General features: G+C 36.9%; 7 protein-coding genes across 7 annotated transcripts; 3 read left to right on the top strand and 4 right to left on the bottom strand.

Moving 5' to 3' along the window:
• Positions 1 to 197: 197 nt before the first annotated feature.
• Positions 198 to 1,130, top strand: LOC136786091 (ejaculatory bulb-specific protein 3-like). The gene is made up of 2 exons (XM_066747594.1): positions 198 to 393; positions 759 to 1,130. The coding sequence occupies exons 1-2, from the start codon at positions 204 to 206 to the stop codon at positions 938 to 940; spliced, it is 372 nt and encodes a 123-aa protein (XP_066603691.1). The 5' UTR covers positions 198 to 203; the 3' UTR covers positions 941 to 1,130.
• A 76-nt stretch (positions 1,131 to 1,206) lies between these two features.
• Positions 1,207 to 2,172, bottom strand: LOC136786092 (putative odorant-binding protein A10). The gene is made up of 2 exons (XM_066747595.1): positions 1,770 to 2,172; positions 1,207 to 1,514 (listed from the first exon to the last, which is right to left on the bottom strand). The coding sequence occupies exons 1-2, from the start codon at positions 1,969 to 1,971 to the stop codon at positions 1,357 to 1,359; spliced, it is 360 nt and encodes a 119-aa protein (XP_066603692.1). The 5' UTR covers positions 1,972 to 2,172; the 3' UTR covers positions 1,207 to 1,356.
• Positions 2,173 to 2,652: 480 nt separating this feature from the next.
• LOC136786090 (ejaculatory bulb-specific protein 3-like) lies at positions 2,653 to 3,905 on the bottom strand. The gene is made up of 2 exons (XM_066747593.1): positions 3,541 to 3,905; positions 2,653 to 3,450 (listed from the first exon to the last, which is right to left on the bottom strand). Exons 1-2 carry the CDS (start codon positions 3,743 to 3,745, stop codon positions 3,278 to 3,280), a joined length of 378 nt encoding a protein of 125 aa, XP_066603690.1. The 5' UTR covers positions 3,746 to 3,905; the 3' UTR covers positions 2,653 to 3,277.
• Positions 3,906 to 4,048: 143 nt separating this feature from the next.
• Positions 4,049 to 4,894, bottom strand: LOC136786089 (ejaculatory bulb-specific protein 3-like). The gene is made up of 2 exons (XM_066747592.1): positions 4,573 to 4,894; positions 4,049 to 4,500 (listed from the first exon to the last, which is right to left on the bottom strand). Exons 1-2 carry the CDS (start codon positions 4,769 to 4,771, stop codon positions 4,319 to 4,321), a joined length of 381 nt encoding a protein of 126 aa, XP_066603689.1. The 5' UTR covers positions 4,772 to 4,894; the 3' UTR covers positions 4,049 to 4,318.
• Positions 4,895 to 5,448: 554 nt separating this feature from the next.
• Positions 5,449 to 11,337, top strand: LOC136784385 (uncharacterized). The gene is given in 17 exon segments (XM_066745004.1): positions 5,449 to 5,810; positions 5,870 to 6,039; positions 6,291 to 6,608; positions 6,679 to 6,803; positions 6,895 to 7,062; positions 7,129 to 7,370; positions 7,429 to 7,640; positions 7,966 to 8,124; positions 8,200 to 8,315; positions 8,374 to 8,602; positions 8,660 to 9,091; positions 9,168 to 9,485; positions 9,570 to 9,694; positions 9,779 to 9,949; positions 10,163 to 10,617; positions 10,682 to 10,860; positions 10,930 to 11,337. Coding segments are annotated over 17 exon segments (4,008 nt in total). The 5' UTR covers positions 5,449 to 5,629.
• A 4-nt stretch (positions 11,338 to 11,341) lies between these two features.
• LOC136786088 (ejaculatory bulb-specific protein 3-like) lies at positions 11,342 to 11,983 on the bottom strand. The gene is made up of 2 exons (XM_066747591.1): positions 11,667 to 11,983; positions 11,342 to 11,583 (listed from the first exon to the last, which is right to left on the bottom strand). The coding sequence occupies exons 1-2, from the start codon at positions 11,869 to 11,871 to the stop codon at positions 11,393 to 11,395; spliced, it is 396 nt and encodes a 131-aa protein (XP_066603688.1). The 5' UTR covers positions 11,872 to 11,983; the 3' UTR covers positions 11,342 to 11,392.
• A 140-nt stretch (positions 11,984 to 12,123) lies between these two features.
• Mtap (Methylthioadenosine phosphorylase) lies at positions 12,124 to 13,905 on the top strand. The gene is made up of 4 exons (XM_066747574.1): positions 12,124 to 12,667; positions 12,723 to 13,307; positions 13,386 to 13,595; positions 13,675 to 13,905. The coding sequence occupies exons 1-4, from the start codon at positions 12,647 to 12,649 to the stop codon at positions 13,711 to 13,713; spliced, it is 855 nt and encodes a 284-aa protein (XP_066603671.1). The 5' UTR covers positions 12,124 to 12,646; the 3' UTR covers positions 13,714 to 13,905.
• The last annotated feature ends 491 nt before the right edge of the window (positions 13,906 to 14,396 follow it).

Here is a 14,396-nt window from a genome sequence, read left to right as displayed (position 1 = left end):
GTAAAAGAGCACGCTCTCGAGGAATGTTTTAATCAATATTTCCCTGGAGCGTGACGATTTTTCTGATATACGTGAATAAAACCTCTTTATATGAATATATCATATCAAGGATTGCTTTATTATCAATGTTTACTTACCATGCGGTCGACTTTAAATAGAGGCGGAGCCGTGTGTGATGCATCAGTTAGACTTTTTTTATTACGATGGAGCTCCGAGGAATATTAATTTTGATTTTCGCTGGTTGTGGTTTAGTTTGGAGCACAGAATATTATTCAGATATTTACGACAAAATTGATGTGGACTCCATCCTGAGTAGCGACAGATTGTTGAAGCAATACATTAATTGCTTATTGGACGAAGGTCCCTGTACTGCTGATGGCCGAAGCCTGAGACGTAAGTTCCAGATAAAACGCACTACCGAGTCATTTTACCATTACTAAACGAATAGTCTGCACATCCTCAAATATCTTTTCACCGATCTCAAAACTCGTCTTTTTCCTCTTCCTACTCCCCCCCCCCCTCCCCCTTCCCCCACTCATATTTTTATTTCAAATTCTTCTCACTCGAATCTCAGTGTTGAGCGAATTCGTTCGCCCGAGGAATCTCTTTGACACTGGATTACCTTGAATTTATCAATTTCACGTCTCCTTCTAAAAACAAGTTCTACGCGTTCTTCCCGTATGTGTAGTACATTTTATATAGTTTTTCATTCATGATTTTAATCTCTTATTTTCTCTCCCTTCTCTTGTATTTTACAGGAATAGCACCAGAGGCATTGGCAACTAGATGCGAAAAATGTACCGAGAAGCAAAAAGCTATTACGAAGAAAGTACTGGTGTTTTTGATGAAGGAGAAGCCAGACGTATGGCAATTGTTCTTGAAGAAGTACGATCCAGATGGTGTATACACTGAAGATTTTGAAGAGTTTCTACTAGACTAAATAAAAATATCTTCTTAAAGAAGAAAGACAAACTTCAACAAGGGCTTATCTCATTAGTATTGTGTGTGTGTGTGTGTGTGTGTGCGCGTGCGTGCGTGCGTGCGCGCGCGCGCGCGGTTGATTTTGTGCGTTATACAATTTCCTATTTTCGTCGTTTTTATTCGCAACCTCTTTAAAATATTGTAAGCGACTCGCAGGGTGTGAGGGCTTCTCATCGAAGGATGTAGGGAAGAGGATATAAAAGAAGGAAAAATTATAAAAATATATAACGTCAAAAGTATTAAAAATTAGACATGATTGGAAATGCAGTCTCAAACTCACAATTTTTAACACGTAAAATCTTAATGTGAAAACGTAGATAATTTTTTGATCACTGATAAAATTAATGTACACGCGTATGATAGTATATAGAAAAATCAGTTTTTCTTTCTAGACCTCTCAATCGCTTTCATGACAATTTTGTTCCAAGTTGCTGGTTCCTTCTCCGTAAAGTACAGAGTTATTTTTTCGAAAAACAAGCTCTGTCTTTGCGTACATCTCTTGCATTTGGTTGCCAAAGCTTCGGGAAAGGTATCTGAAAAATTATAAGCGTGTTGAATGTAACGTGACACAGGGAAGCTTGTGTCGAGCACGTTTGTTGCGATGTGACGCTATAAGTAGGTCTGCATAGTTCAGCACTTTTGTATTAATTTCTTTAAAATGAGCACTATAGCGTAACAACACCTTTCCACGTGTCGAAGATTGATTGAATAATGCGTAATGTATTATATTAAAAAGAGAAACACGTAGAATAAAACAAGAAAGAAATAATTTAAAAATAAAATCTTACCTCTTAGGAACTTTGCGTCCGGAGAAAGACACGGTCCACTACCGAGATAACAATTTAAATATTGATTACGAAGCCTCTCGTTTTCTAAAATTGCATCTGCATCGATATGATCGTACTTGTCTGTGTACAATTGAATCTTTTCGGCAAGGGCGACAAGAATAACCGAAGCAATGAATAATATGATCAATTCTCGTCTGGCCATTGTGTCTCGTGTGGTTTTCGAAGATGTTTAAGAAATTAAGAAAAGCGCTAGCAAGGCAGCCTTACGCTATCTTTCGTTAGGACTGAATATTCGATGATGCTCGACCCGACTGCATTTATAGGGGGAAGACCGAGGTAATTGAGCCAAGTTTCTGCTCTCGAGAACGCTGATGTCATGACCGACCCCGAGCCCCGTCCCCCGGGGCCCGGGGCCCTGAGTCCTCTCAGTCCTCTGCCTCCGGTTCCTCTGTCCTTCGTAAAACCACAGAACAAGTTTTTATTTTTACCCACTTATTTGTACGTATTTTTTTCTTACATTCGCATATGCATTTACAGTCACACACACACACACGATCCTCGTATTTCTAGATAGGATCGATCAAGCGTTAATTATATTAAGTCATTTTACACGAGTCCACAAAAGATCATTAATCAAGCGTTTAATCGTAATTGCAAAGGGACGACACGGGTAACGCGATGTGTCAAAAAACTTGCGAATCCTCTCTTCTTCCTCCCTCTCCAAAGCCGATTCACCTCCCCCTCTTAAAACTCAATCCCGCTCAGAACCAGTATTTTTATGATAGATATATATATTTTAATTTATGTTAATGAGAATGCCATAGCGGATCTATGTATGGGTCATTGAAATGAGGGGAGGTCCTTAATTTTTTACTTGTTGATATTATATATATACACTATATTTATATATTTATATATTTATACATCACCATTAATATGTTCTCTGACCAGTGTGAAACAAGTTTGCGTTAATAATCAGGCAATAGTGAATTATGCTAATAATGCGAAAAGCGTTCTATTTTCCACGTGCAGAAAATGAGCCACACGAGTCATAGGCGAGTTTTTCTTTCTCCACGAGCGAGAAAAAAGAACGCTTTGCGCACGTGTCGCATATGATATTTTCTGCTCAGGAGTGAGTAAACCTAGTGGGAAATTACATTTTTTAATCACAAGGAAAATTTTGCAGACAGTTATTAACTATGCACGTGCTGCGATGAAAAGAGTTTTCTGCGCATTGAAAATTTTACTTTACACAAAAACTTTGCATACTGCTGTGCAAAAAAGAGTGGTCTACTCGGTAGTGAGCAAAGTTTGCACGAAAGTAAATCTTCGATGCGCACAAAGGATACTTTTCACACAGCTATTAACTTTGTTCACGCTGTGATCAAAAAAAATTTGAGCGCATCGAAAAAATTTCACTTTGCGCACTAACTTTTCGCACCACCCTGTAGAATAAATTATAAGCTATCAATAACTGGTAGTACCCCTTATGTTCATTTTTTAACAGCTTATTCTTTGTCGGGTTTAATCCCAGCTTGTGCGTCTTCAACGAATTTCTTCACCAATGCTTCCCATTGTTGAGGTTCGTTTTCATTGTACCAGCTAATCATTTTATCAAAATTGGTTTTTTGCTTCTCCGTACATTTCTTGCATTTGGTAACAATGGCTTCTCCAAAATTGTCTATTGAAAGATACCGTTTTTTGTAGTACTATTAATTTCTATTTTTATCGCTACAAAATACTATATATATATATATATAGTATTACTTACTTTTGAAAAATTTCGCATCTGCGGTGACGCAGGGACCACTGCCGTAGAAACATTTATAGTACTGATCCCTTAAGCGATCATTTACCAATATCTCATCAGCATTTACGTAATCATATTTGTCCGAATAGAGTTCCTCCTGCTGGGCATAGGCACAGAAAATTGCCGCAGCAAGCACCATTAAAATCGTTAGCGCAACACCCCGCATATTCTCTCTTATCTTGTTACAAATTTACTGAAATATCCATCTTATTGTCTCGTACTATTTATAATGGACAAAACCTACCCCTTCCTATTCTAAGATCTACCTATCTTTACGTAAATTAATTAATCCGTGTACAATTGTAATTATCGTTTGGCGCATATGTACCCAACATATTGACATGACGCTTGACGAGATAAAAACCATGAATCGTCATATTCCTTATACAATTCTAATAAGAATTCTTCTTCCTCATCATCCTTTATAAACAATAACAATTGGGGCTATTATAACGCATGTATATATATGTATGATTCTATCAATAATACATTAATTTATTTAACAAACTGTAGTATTGATACAATATGGTCGATCAAGAAAACATTGTTTATAATTGTATAGCACTACTTGCCGTAATAGCATTACATTTCACAAAGTATCTACAATATTTTTGTTCTTTTTACTTCCCTGTAGGTGTGTGTGTCCGCGCGCGATTTTGTGTGTTTTGTTGGTGTGTCCTGACATTTCTGTATTCTGCATCGTCAGAGTAGTAAGGAGGAAGAGAGCGAGAAAAAACGGTTATCGCGTAGATGCTTCAGTTTGAATGTTTAATTTCTTAGCATCTTCCAAAGTTTTAGCCACCAAGGCTTGCCACTTTTCCGGCTGATGCTCCGTGTACCAAACAATCACCTTCTCAAAGTTCTCCTGCTGCTTCTGCGTACACTTTTTGCACTGCGTTGCCATGGCCTCGACGAAATTTCCTGAGGACGAATTTACACTGATATGAATACAGATCATGCTGCTGCAATAAAATTATTGTTTTGTCATATTACCTTTGAAATATGCAGCGTCTTCGGTGACGCACGGTCCAGTGTCCATAAAGCAATTGTAATATTCTTCTCGAACATTATCGTTGGTTAGAATATCTTCCACTCGAACGTGGTCATACTTGTCGGAGTACATTTCATCCGCAAGACCATACTCGAAAGTCAGAAAAAGGTACAACAAAATTGAACCTAAAAGGCGGATCATGTTTACTTTCCTGTTTAGTGTATCCCGCTCGCACGCACTGCAGCACACACATACACACACTTATATCTCTTGTTTTCAATTCTGCCTCCTGTTTCGCTTTTTCCCAACTACGCCACTTTGAGATTTTTGCTCGATATTTATACATCTTAGTGTCATATTCAGCTATACAATTAATATGCCTACGGTAAACTTAGGTTGAATCCTCTTTCCGACGTGTAATGAGTAGCTAACCTATTCGTCAAGTGATATAAGCTCGAAGGACTAATTATTGTCGAGCAAACACGCGTCTTCTTACAGGCAGATCGAACTCGGGATGTCATGTGCAACATAATTTGTGTCTTGTGGATTACTGTCGTTTTAATTTCTAAGAAGAGTGGTGTTGGTATACTGCATACCCGTGCTGTATACTTATGGGCAACCATTTCGAGTCGTTGCGAGAGCGCGCCATAATTATGTGTTTTGACGGATGCCACAGTTACACCTCCGAATACTCTAATAATGGGTCATTTTCTTATAATTCATCCTCGTTCAATTGTTTATCTTTTTTGTTCGAAAATAGAAGAGGGTTGAACTAGAAGAGGATAGATACTTGGCGTTCATAATGCAAAGAAACCAAGTTTATAGCTTTGACTTTAATATGTAGATGATACACGTGTTGTTATACATATGTAATATAGTGCTTATACTGCTAAAGAGGCGAGTGTCTACTCTATTATCTAGTCAAGCAAATCACAACAGCGTGCAGTCGTTTCTTATGAATAATATCACCCTGACAGTGAGACGCCAACCGACAACCTACTGTTTCTATATACATTGAAACTTGAAAGCTGCCACTGTTGCCAGTACTAGCACGAAGCTATGAGGAGCTTTCTTGCCAAATATGTTAGAGGCTTTTGTCTCATCTCTCTAATTCTCCATGATAAAATAGACGTTTGCCAATGCATCCAAAGTAACAGCATATCATTGAGCCTAACAAGGGACTATTTCACCAATAAATATGTTCATCAAATTATGATTCTTGGATGCTGGGATTCCTTTGGTAATTCTCTTCTTATGTTTCATTTTTAATTATTAGTATTAGAATTTTCTCGTTTTCAGGTAATATGGATTTCTTCGGTTCGGACACTTTACTTGGCATCAAAACATCTTTTGTAAACATTAGAGACGCTGATGGAAAATTAATGAGAAAAGCCTTGCAAATCAATCAGTATAGGTTAGGCGTGGTACTCGATCTCGATTGCTCCGAGTCCAATAATCTTTTTGAACAGGTGAAACGTAAAACGCTCGTTTGATCTGTGGAGTTGAGCGTAGCTATTCAGTGATCAAAAAGAATTCTTCGGAAATTTTATTTCTTTCGCTATAAATAACTTTCTTTGAATTCTTATTACACAATAGAAAATATCTTAAAACTCTTAAAAAGTTTACACAGAAAATTTTGTTTTAGTCTTATAAAATGAAACTCCACAAATTTTCTAAAAGAACTTATAGTAATAGTTGGATAAGTTGCAGTTTTTTGTAGATAGTGCAGGAAAAGATAGCCTTCAACGAGAGCTACTTCTGGTTGATCCTGAGCAAATCATCGGAAATACCGGTAGAACGTTTGAAGGATCTACCACTGACAATAGCCACGGAGATGACCTTGGCATTGTGGAAAAATAACGACCATTATTTCCTCTACGACGTATACAATCCTAGTTATCGTCACGGTGGCCCCTTGAATATAACTTTCATGGGTTATTGGACCAAAAGAAACGGTATCGATGACCAACTCACTCACCAGTATAAATACAAACGACGCCAGGACATGCATGGATTGACTCTGAACTTTTCCATCTTTGTATAAAGTTTTCTCTTGTCCTTTTCTTTGTCTTTGTAAACTCGTAACGCTATTATTTTTTCTATTGTAGCTCAACTATCAAACGGATCCGGATTTAGTGAATTACCTCACTATTCCGAACAATCGTCATTTGGATACTATGATACGCTTTCATTACAACATCATACTTCATTTAAGGGACACCTTCAATTTCTCGTATTTATACCTTTCTACGCAATTTTATATTAAAATATCTATATGGCAGTATAATTAATATTAAATAACTTTACAATTTTCTGAATCGAAGCATACACATGACACGTACAAATACATGGGGTTATTTGGTAAATGGAACTTACAATGGAATTGTTGGCGATATAGTAAATGGTATTGTTGACATAGGCGGTGCACCGATGCAATACAAGAGGGAGAGATTAGATGTACTGGAGTATACAGTGCCTACATATATCGCCCGGTAAACCCTATAGAAAATTGTAAATCTTAAGAGTTTTAAGAAAGTTTTTTCTTCACGGCCATATAGATCCTGCATTATCTTTCGCCATCCTAAACAAAGTCAAGTTCGTAACGTTTTCTTAAAACCCTTTACACAAGACGTATGGTGGATGATATTATCAGTTGCCATTATCTACTGGTTATTATTGCTGTTAACCGTCAGACTGGAATTACGTTTGAAGCTTATCAATGAGCCACCTTCTTGTACACTTGAGACCAATCCAGAGTCGGAAACAGCGTTAATAACAACCGCTGCTGTGTGCCAGCAAGGTATAGCGCCTTGAAAAATTGTAACTGTAATTATTATAATTCTTGTTAACTATAATAGGTCTTAGCGATGGTCCTCGCGTTTATTCAGGACGAATAATATTTCTCTCTCTGTTCCTTTGGGGCTTTGTACTATATCAATTTTATTCGGCTAGCATAGTTGGGTCTCTATTGGCACAGCCACCGCGTTTTATAACAAGTTTGAAAGCTCTGGTTGACAGCAATTTGGATATTACTGTTGAAGATATAGCTTATAATTATGATTATTTTGCTGTACGTTAAATAATCTCTTTTAAAGTAAAGTCTCATGACCTGTGAATTAATGCGTTGGCGTGAATATTTTTGATTACCGTGCTGTACTATTCTCAGATTGTATTACGAGTCAAGTCATAATGATAAATCCTAGAAATTTAGTGGGAAAATCGCTACACTAAATTAAAAAGTAGTCAAAATTTATTTTAAAAATTTGCAATGTTATTTAAGAAAAACTGACAAGCAAAATAATTCTCAAGGTTATAAGCATCAATCCACGGGTCATGAAAGATTTCATCTTTTGCTTGGAACGCTGTCCATTTACACTATTCATTTTATTTTTTAGACAACTAGCGATCCTTTAGCGCACGAGATCATGGAGAAAAAAATAAAAAAAAATAAAAAACGAAAGAGTTATTTGACACCGACGCAAGGTTTGAAAGCTGTACAGCGTGGGGGTGTTGCTTTTCAAGTTGACTCAGCAACCGCTTACAGATTAATCAGAGTTAGTACTTATATAAACAATGGGTGTTGAGTATAATAATAATGCTATAATATACAAAAATCATACGATCTGTAGGATTCATTCTCGGAAGATGAAATATGCGAGCTTCAAGAAGTACAACTTTTTCCATCCAAGTATGTTTCGACGGTAACTGCCAAGAATTCACCGTTTAAGAAAATGCTTTCATACGCGTAAGTATTATTCTTATTTTTACTGCTATTTATATTAATTATTGTTATCGTTTGACAGGTTAAGAAAAATAGTGGAGCACGGACTAGCTTATCGCTTGAGAAAGGTCTGGCACGAGAGAAAACCTCAGTGCCCGGAAAGCCATAACTCCAATCCAGTACCTGTACAGATTCATGAGTTTAGTCCAGCATTGCTTGCTTTACTGCTGGGAATAAGCTTTTCATTTTGCGTAATGCTGGCAGAAATGTTCTTCGCTAATTCAATTGTCATAGGAATGGATAGCAATTTGTAGAAATGTTCCTATGAGAATCGACCAGATGGCTGTATAGTAATAGCGTAATGATAGCTTGTCGGAAATATCGATGCACAATTATATTGCTTTGTAAATAAGACGTTTCATGTCGCCAAATGCACTTCGAAACCCACGCTCTATTATAGGCATAACGCTGCACTAGGAGTCATGAATTTCGCTAGCTGCTTCCTGACCCTTTCGATAATCCCGCTATCGGCTAGTGCAGCTAATATCGCATCAACCTTTGTCAGGCATTACTTTCAATTCAATCGTATAAGACAAGTCGTTATTTTTGCCTGCTGGGATGAAGCTCGTGCTGAGAAAATGAAATTCTTCGAGAGAGACACCAGAATGGAAATGATGACTGCCTACGTCGACGTTCGGCAAGATAATATCGAATTAAAATCAATTATGGCGGTAAATTATTATAGGATAGGCGTTGTATTGGATCTCGAATGTCCTGAAAGGGTGGAACTTTTTGGAAAGGTCGGTAAACACTTGATCATACTTGTTTGGTGATATGTCGATTTACAAAAGATACTTATGTTCTGTTGGTGGACAGCTCGCCAGGGACCAATTGCCATTCAATGAATCGTACTACTGGCTGGTTTTACATAGCGGCAGACAGATAGAGACGGCAAAAACAATGCTGGAAAATCTTCCTCTAACCGTCTCCTCCGAGATGACACTGGCATTACAAGGGAATAACAATTACCTTCTTTATGATATTTACAATCCTAGTTATCGAAATGGTGGTAAGCTAAATGTCACTTTTATCGGTTCTTGGAATGATGAGGAGGGATTGTCGATTGGCCTCAGGCAATACAAATTCAAACGTCGTCAGGATTTGCACGGACTTGTGTTAAATTTTTCAATAGTAGTAAGCTATCGAGGGTTGCTTCGTAGAGCACAGTTTATATAAATACCAAGAATCTGAAGCCTTTAATTATTCTCCATTCATTAGTTGAATCATCCTACTTTGCCGGACTACGATACCTATCTGACTACGCCAATCAAACCTCATTTAGATAGCTTGATACGTTTCCATTATGCTCTGATTCTACAATTGAAGGATTTCTACAATTTTACGTAATAGCTTCTCGTAATCTATCGTGCTTTATTATGCAGTGCTTTAAATTAGTAAACAAATTTACTCTTCTTTGCTTCTACAAGCATTCACATGACGAGAGCCAAAACATGGGGCTACAAGACTGGCAATGGTACTTTCAATGGAATACTCGGAGACATGATAAATGGAATCGTGGATATAAGCGCTGCACCATTTCGATTCAAGCAAGAACGAATGGATTTTTGTGAATATACTGTACAAACTTATGTTGCTAGGTATAGTATCCCAGTTACCTCAAGAGTTCTTGTAGAACAATTTTGAAGCTTTAATTTATGATAAATAGAACAAAAAGTTTAAGGCGTTAGCTCTAGAAAGAACTCCTTTTTACAATCACCGAATGGAATTTAAAAAGAATTCTTCACATTAGTCACATGTAATGTAATACCAAATACAATTGACAGTATTTATAATAATTAATTTTTTTGCAGGCCGTGCTTCATTTTTCGCCATCCAAAGAAAAACGAGCTTAGAAACGTTTTTCTTAAGCCTTTCGAGGAAAAAGTGTGGTGGATGATTCTTTTGGCTGCCATTGTATACTGGCTACTACTCTTACTCACTGTTAAAATAGAGATTCGTTATAAAGCGAGTGAAAAACTCACATGCAGTCTCGTAGGAAATCCAACCTCCGAAACAGCCCTTATTACAACGGCATCTATTTGCCAGCAAGGACTTAGCGATACACCACGTCTATATTCTGGAAGAATAGTTTACATTTCTTTGTTCCTTTGGGGTTTGCTACTCTTTCAATTTTATTCGGCCAGTATTGTTGGCTTCTTATTATCGGAACCTCCGCGCTTTATCAACAATATTAAAGATATACTGGACAGCAGCTTGGAAGTTGGCATCGAGGACATTGATTATAATCGCGATTATCTAACAGTCTGTATATACAATAGTCGTATAATCAAGCGTCTTACAAATGCAGCTATTAAAATTACAATAATGAGGATTTGTTGAGCAGCAAACGACTGATCCGGTGGCTATAGAGCTTAATGAAAGAAAGGTAAAGCCGAACAAGAAGCGAAAGGTGAGCCAGTATTTTAGTGCCGCAGAAGGCTTAAAAAAAGCCCGCTTAGGAGGCTTCGCCTTTCATGTTGACATTGCCACAGCTTACAAGATAATCGAGGTAAATACTTTTTTATAAACTCTTATTTCGTTTTGTTCGTTTAACGAAACTGTACTCTTTATCGTACAGGATACGTTCGATCAAGATGAGATATGCGATCTGGCTGAAGTTCAACTATTTCCACCTCGTCATATCGGCATGATCACCAGCAAACGCTCGCCTTTTAAGAAAATGGTTGTTTACGGGTGCGCAGGCCTAAAAATATTATTGTACTTCTATATAAGCAGATTCTATTATTGTAACCTCGACAGATTGCGACAAATCATGGAGCACGGAATGACCAATCGACTACGAGATGTCTGGCACGCCAGGAGACCTCGATGCCCGGAGAGTCACAGCTCCATTCCTGTACCAGTGGCACTGAAAGAATTTAGCCCGGCACTCTTCTCCCTATTATTTGGTATTGGCATCGCAGTTTGCATGGTGCTCATTGAGATCCTCATTGAAAATTGGACTTGTTCTACTTCAAAACACTAGTGTATAATATGCATATAGTATATTGTATTTCAATAGAGAATGTGGGAAAACATAATTAACATCCAAGTGCACCGAATTTCTCTTCGAATTTCGGACGATGCGCTCCTTCAGGGTCGATGTGCTTCAAGAGTTCGTCAAAGTCGGCCTTACGCTTCTCACAGACATACTTCAATGTATCGCGTATCTTCTCCACTTGTACAGTTGAGCATTTCGAGCACACAGTTTCCAATGCTTCGGGAAGAACCTCTGCGAAAATCATTTATAATTCGTTAGATTTATCGAGATATAATTTCATTAACAAAAATGATTATAGAATTCTGTATATTTACTTTTTAGCTCGATCACTTCCTGGGGGCAGCCCACGTTGGAATCAGCCAAGATGCATTGCTTGTATTTCTTAAAAAGGCGAGAATTGTCAATGATATCATGGGTGTTCAGATCATTCCACTTTCCAGTGTAATATTCAGGTTTATCGTCCTCCGCGAATACACCAACCGTTAGTCCAATTAGTAAAATTACAATCGTCCTCCTCATTTTCGATGTTCAACAGGTTCTACAACGTCAATGCCAGAACCCTGTAAAAATCAAACTACTCTATGTTTATTGCTTGCAAGCTACTTTTATTGTGCTCCGTGCACTTCGCACGGCTCAGCCATTTATATCGGAAACGGGATGAATAATGGAACTTACGAGTGGCTCGACCCTGGACCTAAACACATCGCGCAGCAGCATTCATATATCTCTAATGAGGTGTAGAGAGCATGTGCGTCATCCTTTATTGACTACGTGTAACATTGACTACTTCGATTTCGCTAATTCTTAGGAAAAACCAAGATAGAGGGAGAGAGAGAAGAAATGTTGTTGACAATGAAACGAAAAAAGAGTGATAAAAGAAACTGGCAGCGCTAGAAGAAAAAACCAAGTACAAAAAATGTTGTTTCTACCAGTTTTTTTCTTAGACACGTTTTCCTGTTTTGTTATCGCAATGACAAACGTAAGTAATTATACAGTAGATTTGTAGAGGCACGAATACGCGCACTAATTTTTCAAATCAGCCGCCATTCTACAGTTCCTTATGATTGGTCGCTGATAAGTGTACCTGATATATTATATAGTACATTTAATTGACATAAGTAGTCTACAATCTACATTCTACGCTACTGTGCTGTGTTGGCGCTTTTCTCACCTCTTATCTTTGCTGTCACCGTTTTATCTAATCAGCAATTATTGGCAGCTATCAATTCAACGCAAGCATTCACACAAATTTTAGGTTTTCAGTCTGTAGAAGACTTTCCATCAATCTTGTATTATGCCGAAATATCAAATTAAGGTATCTTTATTTTAAATACTCTTTGATCACAATGTAACCATCTTTCTTTTATCAGGTAGGAATAATTGGTGGATCCGGTCTTGACGATTCGCCTAGTCAAATTTTCATTCATAAAGATGTAACAAAATTGGAGAATGCTAAAAATGATTTTGGATATCCATCTGGCAATCTCTACCATGGGTGTATAGGAGGAGTTGATGTAGTATTGCTATCCAGACATGGAGATGGCCATAAATTGAGTCCTAGCAATATTAATTATCGTGCTAACATAGAAGCTTTACGTCTGTCAGGTTGTACCCACATTCTGGCTTCAACTGCCTGTGGCTCATTGATTGAATCTATCAACAGAGGGCAATTAGTTTTACCTGACAGCTTCTTGGATAGAACAATATCTAGGAAAGGAACTTTCTTCGACAACACTTCATCTAGTTACTCTGGTGTTTGTCATTTACCCATGGAACCAGTATTTGATCCACAAACTTCTGAAATAGTATTACAAGCTGCCAAAGAGTTAGGAATAGATATAAGAAAAGGAGGTACAGTTGTGACTATTGAGGGACCAAGATTTTCTTCCAAGGCTGAAAGCAATGCCTTCAGGATGTGGGGTGGGCATTTAGTTAACATGACCATCTGCCCAGAGGTAGGATCATAAAAGTACCATAACTTTCCCATTTATTACAAGCTTTGTTTTTGTCAATTAACATATTTTCAACCCTAGGTCATTTTAGCAAAAGAAGCAGGTCTTCTTTATACAGCTGTTGCTATGGCTACGGATTATGACTGCTGGAGGGAAAATGATGAAAACGTTCATGCTGTGGATGTTCTTAAGGTGTTTAAGGAGAATGTTAGCAAAGTTACAGATTTATTTGTGAAAGCAATAGAGTTAATTGGAAAACAAGATTGGGACCAAGATATTGATAATTTACATGTAAGAAATTGTTAATCTATACATTCTTTTTTTGATCAATTCTTTATGTTTGCATTATCTAATTTTTGTTTTCCTTTAGGCTCTGATAAAAAGTAGTAACATATCACAAGGATCCTAAAGGTTTCTCATTCCTTAAAATGAAGAAAGTCCCACCAATTTTCAGTATTCAAAATATTCATCCAAATTTGCAAGACTTTGGATGAGTATACCTGTTGACATAATTTTAGCAGTAAATAGAATGCACTATAGAATATATACCTCAAATAATGAAACTGACACAGCAATGATTAAAACATAATTAACAGCACAATGACATTTTTTATTTATTCCTTATGATAACGTATAACTTCAATGTTTATAAAGTAATATTTCACAAAGTAAGTAAATACTGCATCATTAGAATTATAGAATACAGATTTCTTCTTTAACTTTGGACCTTATTTATTCATGAGTGATACGTAAATAAAGGAATGGTAGATTTTGTTAAACGCAATGGCTTTTTTAAGATTGACAGAAAGGTTTGTTTTTAACGATTACCTCAACGTGATATATTTTTTCTAAGATAGAAAACAATCTTTAACATACAAGATAATTCGAGGAAACAATAAATATACATTTATATATAATTTTATACGCTGTAAAAATTTTGGAATGAACTTTGCCACGTATACTTTTTTAAAAAATAGACATGACACATAAAATTGCTTCCTGCGAATAATAGCAAAGACAAAAATATATTGAAAATTTGTGTTATAACATATGAATCATCTAAATATTGTATATACTAATTATTATTATCAT

This window comes from Prorops nasuta, unplaced genomic scaffold (genome assembly GCF_024137725.1).
Source record: "Prorops nasuta isolate Cenicafe-Biocafe unplaced genomic scaffold, Cenicafe_Pnas_1.2 PNAS00003, whole genome shotgun sequence".
Classification (NCBI taxonomy): domain Eukaryota; kingdom Metazoa; phylum Arthropoda; class Insecta; order Hymenoptera; family Bethylidae; genus Prorops; species Prorops nasuta.
The sequence above is the reverse complement of the archived record's forward strand: the minus strand, read 5'-3'. Positions and strand labels throughout refer to the sequence as shown.